At 43.7% G+C, this 14,746-nt stretch overlaps 1 protein-coding gene across 1 annotated transcript in view; it reads left to right on the top strand.

Annotated features, from left to right (window-relative positions):
- The window catches only part of LOC119414862 (epidermal retinol dehydrogenase 2), a 123,308-nt gene that overhangs the window by 1,802 nt on the left and 106,760 nt on the right, over window positions 1-14,746 (top strand). The window contains exon 2 of the mRNA XM_037681983.1: window positions 11,818-12,145. Within this exon, the coding sequence (XP_037537911.1) occupies window positions 11,825-12,145 (321 nt within the window). The 5' untranslated portion in view covers window positions 11,818-11,824. The remainder of the gene's footprint in view (window positions 1-11,817; window positions 12,146-14,746) is intronic.

Genomic DNA, 14,746 nt, shown 5'->3' on the forward strand with positions numbered 1-14,746 from the left:
ACACACACACACACACACACACACACACACACACACACACACACACACAGAGAGAGAGAGAGACGGGTTGTTGCTGTCAGATTTAAAGAATCCAGAGTAAGAACTCTAAATCCATTCTGACAAAGGGTTAAATTTATGTTCATACTTGTTAGATAAGTAGTTCCTGTCACAATACCAGTCTTCAAATTTTGGTTCTTTGGCTTCATTAAATAGACACGGCAGACCAATTGCAGATACATGTTCACAGTATTTGTTGTGTATGTTTAATAGTAATGCTTGCTGGTTTTGAGTAACATTTAGGCTGGTGCTTTGATGTTACGCTGCATTCAAAATGTCAAAGTCCAAGTTAGTATCATAGACTGTGCATTGATTAACCTCTGATAGAAACCTAGAAGTAGAAGTCTGAACAGGACCTAACATATGTTTGCTGGTTTCAGTAGAGTACAGCCCCTCCCAAATAAATCCAAGGATTCAAGGATTTTTTTAATTTTTTTTCCATACCATCTCACATTTGCATGTTTATGGTACAACTTTCAGACTCAGGTCCCAGATCAAGAAGCCTAACAATTAACAAATAAATAAATACAAAAGAGTATAAATACATGGGACATTGCTGTTGGTAAACTATAAAATATTTTTAGGATAATTTTATTCAGGTGTTGAAACCTGTTGTTCTGACCTTACCGTACGTGTAATTAATTATTTTATTTTTAAAGCTCATTTAGCAGAAGTAAGTTATTTTATGCTTAAAATAAGAAAGGTCATTGTTCTAAATGTATATGTGTGAGGGAGTGGGCATCAAAGACGTTGGTTATGTACTGTAACCCCAGATTCTATGAGTATAGGCGCAGCCCTTTTCAGAGTCAGAGTCAGAGTCAGAGTTTCTTTATTGTCATTTGCACCTCATGTGGTACATGTGGTGGAGCGAAATTATGTACACATGATCCCAGTTACATCCAACAATAAAATGTATAAGAAAAACAGTAATAACATCTAAGATATGAACTAAGAAAAACATCAACTAAATATACACTAAGCACTCATAACATAAAACATTGAACATCACCACAAACATGAACATGAGTCTGTGAGCAGATGTGCACGCATGAACACATCAACATTGAAACAGATCAGCAGCAACATGAAACAGATCAGCAGCAACATGATATGGTTTTTCACAGTGATTATTCTAGTTAGAGATTCATGAGTCTAACAGCCTCAGGGTAGAAGCTGTTCCTCAGTCTAGTGGTTCTACACTTAATGCTCCTTAACCTCCTTCCTGAGGGGAGTGGGGCAAAAAGTGTGTGTGCTGGGTGAGTGGGGTCCTTCATGATGCAGGTGGCCCTCTTCCTGCATCTGGAGGTGTAGATGTCTGTGATGGTGGGGAGACTGACTCCAACAGATTTCTGTGCAGCCTTCACCACTCTCTGCAAAGCTTTTCTTTCTGCAGCTGTGCAGCCTCCATGCCACACATTGATGCTCGAGCACAGGATGCTCTCCACTGCACACCTGTAGAAGGAGGTGAGGACTGAGCTTCCCAGACCAGCTCGCCTCAGCCGTCTGAGGAAGTAGAGTCTCTGATGAGCTTTCTTGATCAGGCTGGTGGTGTTGTTGCTCCAGCTGAGGTTGTCATTCATGTGTACACCCAAGTACTTGTAGCTGGAGACCACTTCCACCGCAGATCCTCTTATGTTCAGGGGGGTGTAGATGTTTTTGTTCCTTCTGAAGTCCACAATCATCTCCTTTGTCTTCTTCACATTGATGTGAAGGTTATTCTCTTTGCACCAGCTCTCCAGGTGTTCCACCTCTTGCCTGTAGCTGGACTCATCATTGTTTGTGATGCATCCCACCACCGCTGTATCATCTGCAAACTTTACAATGTGACAGCCTGGATGGGTAGCTGCACAATCATACGTGAGCAGAGTAAACAGGAGGGGGCTCAACACACATCCCTGAGGAGAGCCAGTGCTGAGGGTTATGGTGGAGGAGGAGAGGTTGTGGATCCTCACTAACTGTGGTCTGTTTGTTAAAAAGTCTAGTACCCAGTTGCAGATGGAGGGGCTTAGTCCTAGTGTGGATAGTTTGTCCATCAGGGTTTGGGGGATCATGGTGTTGAAGGCGGATGTGAAGTCCACAAAGAGCATACGGACGTAAGAGTTTTTCTGCTCCAGGTGGTTGAGTGCAGTGTGGACCACAGAGGAGATTGCATCCTCTGTTGATCGGTTCTCACGGTATGCGTACTGATGAGGGTCCTCGTTGATGTTGATGGTTGTTTTGATGTGAGTCATGACCAGTTTTTCGAAGCATTTAGCGACTATCGGGGTGAGGGCCACTGGCCGATAGTCATTCAGACCAAAGCTATTAAAGTCTTTTAAATAGACTTTAAACAGTCTTTTAAAGCTATCGCTAGTGGGTTTATCCCTTCGTGCGCAGCGCAGCACTGAAAACTTTAGTCCGCGCCCACTGGCTGTGTGTGCCTCACCCCCGGTCCATATAAATTACGGTGAGACCAGGCAATTGGCTCCCAAATAGCTTTTTTCTTCAGCCATTTAGCTGGTGAAGATTCTCAGTCATCCAGGACACGATGAATTCAAAAAGCGTTCAATACAAAAACAACTGGACTTTATTTGTAACAGAAGACGTTTCGCTCCTGATCCGAGGAGCTTTTTCAATTCCAAGAGCAGTGAGTGAGAGATTCAGGTTATAAGGCTGAGTGAGATAAGACACACACATATGTAGATTGGCAATTCACACCTAAACACCTTAACAGTAGGGGTTTCTTAAAGTCTTTGTTACTCTATCCTGATGCATGCTCAATAATCCAGGTAGAAAAATCTAAAAAAGTTAAATCTGGTCCTCTGGACATTCAAAAAAAACAAAGCAAATCAACAAAAAAATGTAGAAACGTTTCGTCTCTCATCCGAGAGACTTCCTCAGTCTGAGGAGCTGTATTCAGCTCAGTCTCTTAAATAGCACCTTCTCAGAGTGGATCAACCAGTTTTGCTGCTGACAACTGTCTGTACTCATCCCTTTAGTTGGCAGCTCACACCACATACAGAACACCATGGACTTTGTGGACAAGGTGAGGGATGTCATCATGGAGACTGATGAAACAATGGTCTCTTTTGATGTAACATCACTCTTTACATGCATTCCTGTTGATGATGCAGTAGAGGTGGTCAGTTTAAAATTAAAATCAGACACCACTCTGAGCAGCAGGACCACACTTTCTACAGAACAACTGTGTCAACTCTTGAAACTGTGCCTGCAGTCAACCTACTTCACATATGGGGAGCAATATTATAGGCAGAAACATGGGTGTGCTATGGGGTCTCCAGTTTATCCTATTGTTGCCAACCTGTACATGGAGGAGGTAGAAAAGAGAGCCTTGACGTCCTTTTCAGGGACACCACCAAGTCATTGGTTCAGGTATGTTGACGACACCTGGGTTAAAATCAAATCTCAGGAAGTCCAACATTTTACTGACCACATCAACTCTGTGGATAAATACATCAAGTTCACACGAGAAGATGAAAAAAATGGCAGGTTGGCTTTCTTGGACTGTGAGGTCTCAGTCTCTGATAGAGGACATTTGCAAACTGAGGTGTACCGCAAACCCACCCACACAGACCAGTATTTGCAGTTTGACTCCCATCACCCTTTGGAGCACAAGTTAGGAGTCATCAGGACTCTGTATCACAGAGCAGACAGCGTCCCCACTAGCTCAGGAGCCAGGCAGAAGGAGAAATCCCACACAAGACAGGCTCTAGAGCAATGTGGATATCCTAACTGGGCCTTCCTGAAAGTAGAGAAGAAACCCAAACAGGACTCCAGTCAGCCAACAGGTGAAAAGGAGGAACCCAGACCCAGACCAGTGGTCATTCCATATGTTGAGGGAGTATCAGAGAAACTGAGACGTTTATTTTCTAAACATAACGTCCCAGTGGCTTTTAAACCCCAAAATACATTACGGCAAAGACTGGTTCATCCCAAAGATCCAGTCCCCCGGCACAAACAGAGCAATGTTGTGTATGCTGTTCAGTGTCAGGAGGGCTGTGATCAGTCTTACATCGGGGAAACAAAACAGCCACTGGCCAAAAGGATGGCCCAGCACAGAAGATCAACATCATCAGGCCAGGACTCTGCGGTCTGCACTCATCTCCAGGCCAGCGGTCACTCTTTCAGGGATGAAGATGTTCACATCCTGGACAGAGAGGAACAATGGTTTGAGAGAGGAGTAAAGGAGGCCATCTTTGTGAAAAGAAATCGTCCATCGTTAAACAGGGGTGGAGGCCTCCGGGTTCAACTGTCCCCCTCTTACAATGCTGTGATTGCTAGTATCACTCAGCCCTCTGTGAACAGTAAACAGCCATCAGTGTGCTAATGATCCATTGTTAGGCTGATGGTCCTTCTTGAGCATGTGATCAGCTGGTTTTGGTTGTCAGCAGCAAAACTGGTTGATCCACTCTGAGACGGTGCTATTTAAGAGACTGAGCTGAATACAGCTCCTCAGACTGAGGAAGTCTCTCGGATGAGAGACGAAACGTTTCTACATTTTTTTTGTTGATTTGCTTTGTTTTGTTTTTTTGAATGTCCAGAGGACCAGATTTAACTTTTTTAGATTTGTTACTCTAATTCACAGCCGATGCCCTTCTGTTCCCATCAAGTGTGAAAACTGGCTGGGAATATGTCTTAAAGTCGCATTATATGTTTTTGAAAGTGGAAATCTGAGGCCTCCTCCTCTGTTAAGAGACAGCTTTTCTCTTTTAATATAAATTGCTTCCTTCACCCCCCTCTCAAACCATCTGTGTCCTCGGTCCACAATGTGCACATTTTGGTCCTCAAAAGAGTGTCCCTTATCAGTGAGGTGGCGTTGAACAGCTGAGTCTTGTCCTGAGGAAGTAGCTATCCTGTGTTGAGTCATGCGTCTGTGAAGAGGTTGTTTAGTTTCTCCAATGTAGAGGTCTGGACAGTCTTCGCTGCATTGGACCACATACACTACACCACTCTGTTTGTGTATGGGTGTTTTGTCCTTAGGGTGGACCAGCCTCTGTCTGAGATTGGATTGAGTTGGATCTCTGCCTCTCCACCACTTATTTCAAGTTCAATGACAGTTTTTACAGACAGAAGCACGGCTGTGCCATGGGATCTCCAGTGTCACCCATTGTTGCCAATTTCTACATGGAGGAAGTGGAACAGAGAGCCCTAAACTCCTATGAGGGAACAACTCCAAGCCATTGGTTCCGATATGTGGATGACACCTGGGTCAAAATCCAAGCCAAGGAAATAGAAGCGTTCACCAGACACATTAACTCGGTCGATAACAACATCTAGTTCACCAAAGAGGATGCACACAACAACAAGCTGCCTTTTTTGGACTGTTTGGTTCAGATGGAAAGAGAGGACAGCCTCAACATTGAAGTTTACAGAAAATCAACCCACACAGACCAGTATCTTCTGTTTGACTCTGAGTTGAGAGTTGAATAAAATGTTGTTTTTCTGACTATTTAACCTGTGATATGAAGAGTTTTTGGTGCATGTTGTTGTGAGCCACCCGAGAGGCCCGAGGGGGGAGGCTTGGCCCGCCCTCCCCGCACGTTATCTCGAGGTTTCTCACCCTAGCTTCTCACGCTCTCGCGCTATCTAGAGGTTTTTATGCTTCTCACGCTCTCACACTATCTCAAGGGTTTTTCACAGACTTTAAGTCCAGGTGGGCATGTACTGGGAGATGTTCCCATGTAATGCAGAGAGTATTAAAGTGTGACACTCAGAATTAGAGTTGAAGTCTGCTGTGGATCCTGATCCGATGCCCAGCCAATTGATAACTTTTTACTCGGACTGAAACGGCTTCCCGCTCTGGTGTCACGGTGAGGGGCTTTTACATCAATATCTGATTTGTACTGAATGTACTTGTGCTTTGCTTCACTGTATCTGTGGCGGTTTAATAAAATGACACATTATTCTAGCAGAAACAGCCTGTGAGTGTTTATTCATTGTTCCGACCATTCACCCGAACCTGTACTTTGTTTAAGATAATTTCATAGAACATTTCTGGCGTCACGAACATGATATCGGGGAGGCTGAGCAATGTTTAAAACCAAAAAGGAAAAAGAGATAAACATTGAGGAAAAAGTTGTACCGGGATGGGAAGAAGCCCCATTCCAGTTGTTAGCGTTGTGTTTGAGAGGTGGAGCGGGGCACCCCGAGCCTTGGAACGATTCTCTCAAAGCAGATAGTCCGGGTGATGTTTTGACCTCTTTGTGAGTAATAGAGGTCAAAAAGAAAGCTCTGGTAACAGGGCTACGAAGCCGCATGTGGGCGTGTGCGGCAGCCTGGAAAAAACTGCATGAGAAAAGTCAGAAAATGCAGTTACAGGCTCAACGGAACAAACAAGAATGTGAGGAGGCACAGACCGCCTGCTTGTTGAATAAGCAACACATTCAGCTGCTCGGTGCTCAGCTTGAGAGAATGAGCTCGGTGGCTGAAGGGGCGGTGGAGCAGGTGTCCCGGTTGAAACGAGAAAAATTCAAGAAAAAGAAGCGTAGTGTGTCACTTAAATGGGTACGAGTTTTTGTTGCCGCACTAGATGACAGATGGGATCCATCGAGTTGGGACGGTAACATCTTGGGTGAGGATGATGATAATGATGATTATATCTGGGCGGAAGAAGTAGTGCCTGATAAAGTGGTGGCAAAAACCTCTATTGCCGGAGGAATTAAAGGTGTGAAACCTATTCAGAGACGAAGAATCAGAAGCCGGCGCTCGAGGAGGCGCGAGTTGAACAGAATGACTGATGTGGCTTTTGTTGCTCATTTGGGAACTGGATGGGATCCATCGAGTTGGGATGGTAACATCTGGGGAGACAAGGAGATTGCTCACTTGTCTAAAATATATAAACAACAGACTGCACAACCCACAGATGTTTGGGTAGCTAGGCTGTTGGATAAAGGTGGAGGTCAGGTAGGAGTGAATTCAGCGTATCGACAGGGAGTCAGAGCTTTGCAAGACTCGAGACCTTTGTTTGAAGGTTATGAAGGTTATTCTGATGCAGAGGCAGTCCGACAGATGTTTCCTGGAGCATCGGATTGGCCTGATTTACAGGAGCATTGGGTGACCTTAGAGGGATGCGAGCAGAGATTGGTTCCACTGTGTCTAAGGAATGCGCTCGCTGTGCGTTGGGTGGTAGATTATCAAGTGCATGTTGTTTCAAGGACTGATGTTCGAAGCCAAGTGTTGAAACTGGGTACACTCGGAGATTGGAACACAGAGAGAAACACAGAGCTGAAAACCGTGAAAAAACATTTAGTCAACCCATGGGTCGTGGGCCGAGAAGGGACGGCCGGAATAACATGCAGGAACCTACTCGTTCTGCTTTCTGGAGGGCATTAATACAGGTAGGAGTGCCTCCAGCTGAGATGGATGGTGTCTCAGCAGAAGAGCTGAGGGCTAGATGCCATTATTTAGATTAAAAGGGCCAAAAGTAGAAGGTCCAGAAGTTGACATCAACCTTCTGAAAGCAGATATTGTCAACATTGAACATCAAAGGTCCAAAATTAGAGAGCCCAGATTTTGACGTTAAATTAAAAGGCCCCAAACTTGAAGGTGATATTGATGTTACATTTTTACTCGGACTGAAACGGCTTCCCAGTCTGGTGTCACGGTGAGGGGCTTTTACATCAATATCTGATTTGTACTGAATGTACTTGTACTTTGCTTCACTGTATCTGTGGTGGTTTAATAAAATAACACATTATTATTCTAGCAGAAACAGCCTGTGAGTGTTTATTCATTGTTCCGACCATTCACCCGAACCTGTACTTTGTTTAAGATAATTTCATAGAACAGACTCTCACCATCCACTGGAACACAAACTCTCTGTCATCAGAACTTTACAGCATTGGGCCGAACGCATCCCCACAAAGACAGAAGGGAAGGAAAAGGAACAGAAACACATCCAAGAAGCTCTCCAAACATGTGGATATCCTAACTGGGCTTTTGTCAAGTCAGCAAGGAAATCTACAAAACACACTAATAAACAGAAAAAGGAGAACAACAGATGGAAAAACATTGTCATCCCTTATGTTGCTGGAGTGTCAGATAAATTCAGAAGGATTTTCAACAAACACAACATCCCAGTACATTTCAAACCCAGCAGGACTCCAAGACAGAGGCTGGTCCACCCTAAGGACAAAACACCCATACACAGAGTGGTGTAGTGTATGCGGTCCAGTGTAGTGAGGACTGTCCAGACCTCTACATTGGAGAAACTAAACAGCCTCTTCACAGACGCATGGCTCAACACAGGAGAGCCAGCTCATCAGGACAAGATTCAGCTGTTCACCTCCACTTCACAGATAAGGGACACTCTTTTGAGGACCAAAATGTGCAGAATGCCAGATTTCTGTATAGCAGCGCTGAAAAACTGTCCACTTTGATGTGTACAGTGCTGTGGTAGATGCAGCACGTGAATCCTGGATCGTACACACTACATCTTGAGAGAGACCTATCCTCTCTAAGCGGATCCGCTCAGTGGCCAGACTCAAAGGTGCTGGCCTATTTCTGGGTAACTCCTGATCGCTCCTTCTGCCTGGAGGAGAGCATCCTCCCTCCACGGCAGTTTCCAAGGGTGACCCAATAACAGGCGTCGTAGAATTGGGACCCACAGGGCGTTCACATGTTCTGGAGCCACCAGGAGAGAGAGTTAGGGGCGAGACGAGGGGTGCGGCTTGATCAGATGGCGCACAATCTCTGACACTTCCTCCGGCTTTTTCTATTTCTCAAGCATGTCCTTGAAAATTGGCTCCGGACAGCGTGTCCGTCGTGATTGGGCCTTCCAGCGAGTCCATCTGCAGCTTCTCCAACAGGGAGGGGGAGTGACAAGCCAGGTGGACCTCTGAACCATTGTCATCCAGACTGCGATGCGAGATAGGCAGACAGCAGACGAGGCTGACACTACGCTCTCCAGGAGGGAGTGAGCAGCGGGGGCTGCTGCTGACGTCGCCTGTCCTGGAGGAACCATCCGATTCGCTCCAAGAGTCGGCGATAAAAGGAAAAAAGGGTCGATGGCATCGTCCAGTGTGTAGCGACCCGCCACTGAGACATATTCTTCGGCGCTTATCTTGAAACAAGGCTGCTCGTCTGCTTCTCCTCGGGGAGGAGAACTCACCAGGACGGCAGGAGGTTGGCGTGGCGGGACCCCAGGCCGCCTTAACAAAGGTTGTGCCGATCAAGCTGGACAACTTCCCTTCTTCGTTCTTCTGACAGTGCTATTAGCTTGCTGAAGAAAAATGGGAGGCGATTACCCACTCTTAACGTAATTTATACAGACCGGGTGGGGCCCATGCAACAAGTGGGCTTGGACTAATTTTTTTCAGTGCGATGCTTTGCATGACAGGATAAACCCACCAGCGACAGCCTTTAAAGGGCGAAGCCTATACGAAATAGAACAAAACAAAGCAAACCAAAAAAAAAAAAAAAAATAGAAACGTTTTGTCTTCCATCCGAAAGACTTCCTCAGTCTGAGGTGCTGTATTCAGCTCAGTCTTATAAAGTTACTCTCTGAGAAGGTGCTGTTTATAAGACTGAGGTGAATACAGCACCTCAGACTGAGGAAGTCTTTCGGATGGAAGACAAAACGTTTCTAAATTTTTTTTTATTTGCTTTGGGTTTTTTTTTGGAATGTCAAGAGGACCAGATTTAACTTTTTGAGATTTACCCTTGTTGTTTTTTTTTTAAATATAATATTGCAAAGCAACATGTTAAGTTAATTTTGTCAAATGAATATGATTTCTGTTTTTTTTTGTTTTTGTTATTGTCAGAATGCTCTGAAATTAGGGGTGCGATCTTAACTTCAATCTTAACCATATTAATTCATATGTAGTAAATCTTTAACAAAATTTCAAAACTTGTGCAAGTCTGCACAAAAACCTCTTCTGAACTGTAATTTATAAACATAAACTGTATCATTTATAACTGGCTCCAGGAGATGTCTCATCTGGCCTCTTCAACCTGTTAAAAAGACAAATTGCATAAAGTTTGTTGTACAACTTGTCTATAAGTTTTAGTATATGATAAATAACTGTTACCTTTGAGCTGCAGCTGCATCAGAGCTTCTCCCATTCGTTGTTTCATGGTGAAGTTGTGGAGCTGCTTTATTGCAAATAAATAAAATAAAATCTACGTGAAGGAATAATGTACATTGAATCCATCATATTAAAAATAAACCTGAACCCCTCACCTTCCACTGAGCGGTCTGATTGTAAATCCTTTGTGATATAGCAGGAGATGGAGAGGGAAATCTTCACAGCTTTTGGAGATGCTTGGAAGTTTGTTGCAGAGTTCGCTGATCGGCTGCTTCGCTTTCATCTTCCGTGAATTTTGTCGTATTTCCAAAATACTGTACCGCAATTTTATTTTACACTTCTTGTAAACAACAGTGCTCTTCTTAAGCTCTGTCTTCCCCCAAAACATTGTAGGATCTCAAATGATTTTTAAAGACGAAGCAGCGGGTTGAATCGTGCTGTCCCCCTCCTCCATGCTAGCAGGCTCCATTCAGATAAGGGAGCTGGCTAACTAGCTTGCTGTACGGTGGCCTACACGGCTCGATTCTACGGCGGCCAAACGGGGAGTAGGAGCGGAAAAAATATAAAACTTAAATGCATTTTAAAATTGATTTTTGGACCTTTAGAAACGATTCAGAATCGCCAGGACTAAAACAAAATCTTTTTTTTTTTCTGCACCCCTATCTGAAATATCACAATATTATATATATCGTCCACTTCAGCCAAGGATTAAATTTGAATTGTTCAAAATTACCTGAGCACATTTTCAGTTTTTTTTTTTTTTTTTTTTTAGCTACGTTTTATAACTAGATTAGCTGTTCCTGAGATCTGGCGTCGTCTTCCCAGTCAGGATGACGACTGGAAACTTGGTTGGAATTCTACGTTTAAGATATTCTTATGAGGATTTCTTGATGCCATTTGAAATAGGAAACCTCAAACCATATTTACTGTAGCTAATGCAGTGTTTCCCCTAGGTCTCTTGCCTTGGCAGGGCGCTCATCTCTTCATTGATTTTTGTCGATAGGGGTGGGGACGTGGGAGACGTCTTTATTGCATGCTAGCTTAGCGCTGTGTTAGCGTCGATAGTTGTCGAACAGGGGTGGGGTGGAGGGGTTGGTTTTCAGTAGGCAGGGTGCTCGGTTCTTTTGACAGGGCAGGGCGCCCTCCTTGGACAACGGTAGGGGAAACACTGCAATGAGATTTCCCAGCTGGTAGGGGAAAAACAAGCTAGAGTGTATACTGGCTCGCAGGGAAAGATTTAAGGCTTTTCTGCTCAAAATTGTAGTTGGTTGTCGTTACTGCTTAGGAAAGTGCTTCAAAATCTTCTTTAGGATTATACATCAGACTTTTCATTCAAGGGATCCATAGATGATATTCATCATATTTTGATAAAATGCAACTATGGCAATTTTTTTCAACCAATGCACTATATATACCTCCTAACATACAGTTTTGGACTTTTGATTAGTGAAACTGACAGAGTTATAGCCATTTTTGTTTTGGATGATGTTGATTAGCTCGAGCATCCATCTTGATTTGGTTGACTCTAAAAGTGAATCAGTTGTGGTCTACATTCAGTGGTAATTTGTTGAAAGTTTTATTAAAGTGTATTCAATAATTCATGAGATGTTTTTCAGACAAACTCTAAACATTGTAGCTCTTTTGGTGGCGATAGATACAAAGGCCTGCATGTACTCTTTCTGAAGGCAATTGATAATCACTTTAATAATAATTTTCTTGTTTTTTTTTTCCTCAGACTCATCATGAATTTTTTTCTGGAAACCCTTCAAGTCATCATTTTGTCTTTTTGGTACAATTTGGAATCTTTATTTTTTTTCTTGGTGCCAAGAAAGAAGAAGAACATCAGTGGAGAGGTGGTTCTGATCACGGGGGCAGGGAGTGGTATTGGTCGTCTCATGGCCCGTGAGTTTGCAGCCCTCGGTACTGTTCTGGTGCTGTGGGACATTAATGAGGAGGGAGTGAAGGAAACGGCTCGGATTATTAAAAGCAGCGGAGCCAGCAGGGTCCATTGTTTTGTCTGTGATTGCAGTGACAAGAAGGAGGTTTACAGAGTAGCTGAACAGGTAATAATTACTAAACAACATGCTGCAAGTTTAAATAATGAAAACCAACAAACATAAATATATGTAGGTGCTGGTCATAAAATTGGAATATCATGAAAGTTTTTATTTCAGTAATTCCATTCAAAAAGTGAAACTTGTATATTCATTCATTACACACAAACTGATATATTTCAAATGTTTGTTTCTGTTAAAGTTGATGATTATAATCGACAACTAATGAAAATCCCAAATTCATTATCTCAGAAAATTAAAATATTGTGAAAAGGTTCAATATTGAAGACACCTGGTGCCACAGTCTAATCAGCTAATTAACTCAAAACACTTGTAGTGGCCTTTAAATGGTCTCTGTCTAGTTCTGTAGCTACACAATCATGGGGAAGACTGCTGACTTGACAGTTGACCAAAAGATGACCATTGACACCTTGCACAAAGAGGGTAAGATAAAACATCATTGCTAAAGAGGCTGGCTGTTCACAGAGCTCTGTGTCCAAGTGCATTAATAGAGGCGAAGAGAAGAAAAAGATGTGGTAGAAAAAAACTGTACAAGCTATAGGGATAACTGCACCCTGGAGAGGATTCTAAAAAAGTTAAATCTGGTCCTCTAAACATTCAAAAACCAAAACAAAGCAAAACAAAAAAAAAATGTAGAAATGTTTCGTCTTTCATCCGAAAGACTTCTTCAGTCTGAGGTGCTGTATTCAGCTCAGTCTTATAAATAGCACCTTCTCAGAGTGGATCAACCAGTTTTGCTGCTGACAACCAAAACCAGCAGCTCACATGATCAAGAAGGACCATCGGCCTAACGATGCACCCTGCACCCTGATGGCTGTTTACTATTCACAGGGGGTTGAGTGATACTTGCAATCACAGCATTGTAAGAGGGGGACAGTTTAACCCGGAGGCCTCCACCCCTGTTTAATGATGGACGATTTCTTTTCACAAAGATGGCCTCCTTTACTCCTCTCTCAAACCATCGTTCCTCTCTATCCAGGATGTGAACATCTTTATCCCTGAAAGAGTGACCGCTGGCCTGGAGATGAGTGTAGACCACAGAGTCCTGGCCTGATGATGTTGATCTTCTGTGCTGGGCCATCCTTTTGGCCAGTGGCTGTTTAGTTTCCCCGATGTAAGACTGATCACAGCCCTCCTGACACTGAACAGCATACACAACATTACTCTGTTTGTGCCAGGGGACTGGATCTTTGGGATGAACCAGTCTTTGCCGTAATGTATTTTGGGGTTTAAAAGCCACTGGGACGTTATGTTTAGAAAATAAATGTCTCAGTTTCTCTGATACTCCCTCAACATACGGAATGGCCACTGGTCTGGGTCTAGGTTTCTCCTTTTTACCTGATGGCTGACTGGAGTACTGTTTGGGTTTCTTCTCTGCTTTCAAGAAGGCCCAGTTAGGATATCCACATTGCTCTAGAGCCTGTCTTGTGTGGGATTTCTCCTTCTGCCTGGCTCCTGAGTTAATGTGACAGCGTCCCCACTAACTCAGGACCCTTTGAGTATCTCGATAAGATAGAAAGGCGCTATATAAGTACAGTTCATTTACCATATCACTCAGCCTCCTGTGAATAGTAAACAGCCATCAGTGTGCTAATGATCCATTGTTAGGCTGATGGTCCTTTTTGACCATGTGAGCAGCTGGTTTTGGTTGTCAGCAGCAAACTGGTTGATCCACTCTGAGAAGGTGCTATTTATAAGACTGAGCTGAATACAGCACCTCAGACTGAGGAAGTCTTTCGGATGAAGGACAAAACGTTTCTACATTTTTTTTGTTTTTGTTTTTGAATGTCCAGAGGACCAGATTTAACTTTTTTTAGATTTTTCTACCTGGATTATTGAGCATGCATCAGGATACCTGGATAGGATTGTGAAACAAACCCATTCCAAAATGTGGGGGAGATTCACAAAGAGTGGACTGCAGCTGGAGTCAGTGCTTCAAGAACCACAACGCACAGGCGTATGCAAGACATGGGTTTCAGCTGTTGCATTCCTTGTGTCAAGCCACTCGAACAAGAGACAGTGTCAGAAGCGTCTCACCTGGGCTAAAAACAAAAAGGACTGGACTGCTGCCGAGTGGTCCAAACGTATGTTCTTTGATGAAAGTAAGTTTTGCATTTCCTCTAGAAATCAAGGTCTCAGAGTCTGGAGGAAGAGAGGAGAGGCACAGAATCCCTGTTGCTTGAGGTCCAGTGACAAGTTTCCACAGTCAGTGATGGTTTGGGGTGCCATGTCATCGGCTGGTGTTGGTCCACTGTGTTTTCTGAGGTCCAAGGCCAACGCAGCCGTCTAAACAGGAAGTTTTAGAGCAGTTCTTGCTTCCTGCTGCTGACCAACTTTATGGAGATGCAGATTTCATTTTCCAACAGGAATTGGCACCTGCACACGGTGTCAAAGCTACCAGTACCTGGTTTAAGGAACACGGTATCCCTGTTCATAATTGGCCAGCAAACTCGCCTGACCTTAACCCCATAGAAAATCTATGGAGTATTGTGAAGAGGAAGATGTGATACGCCAGAGCCAACAATTCAGAAGAGCTGAAGGCCACTATCAGAGCAACCTGGGCTCTCCTGACACCTGAGCAGTGACACA

This window comes from Nematolebias whitei, chromosome 9, assembly GCF_014905685.2.
Source record: "Nematolebias whitei isolate Nwh7 chromosome 9, NemWhi1, whole genome shotgun sequence".
NCBI classification, from domain to species: Eukaryota; Metazoa; Chordata; class Actinopteri; order Cyprinodontiformes; family Rivulidae; genus Nematolebias; species Nematolebias whitei.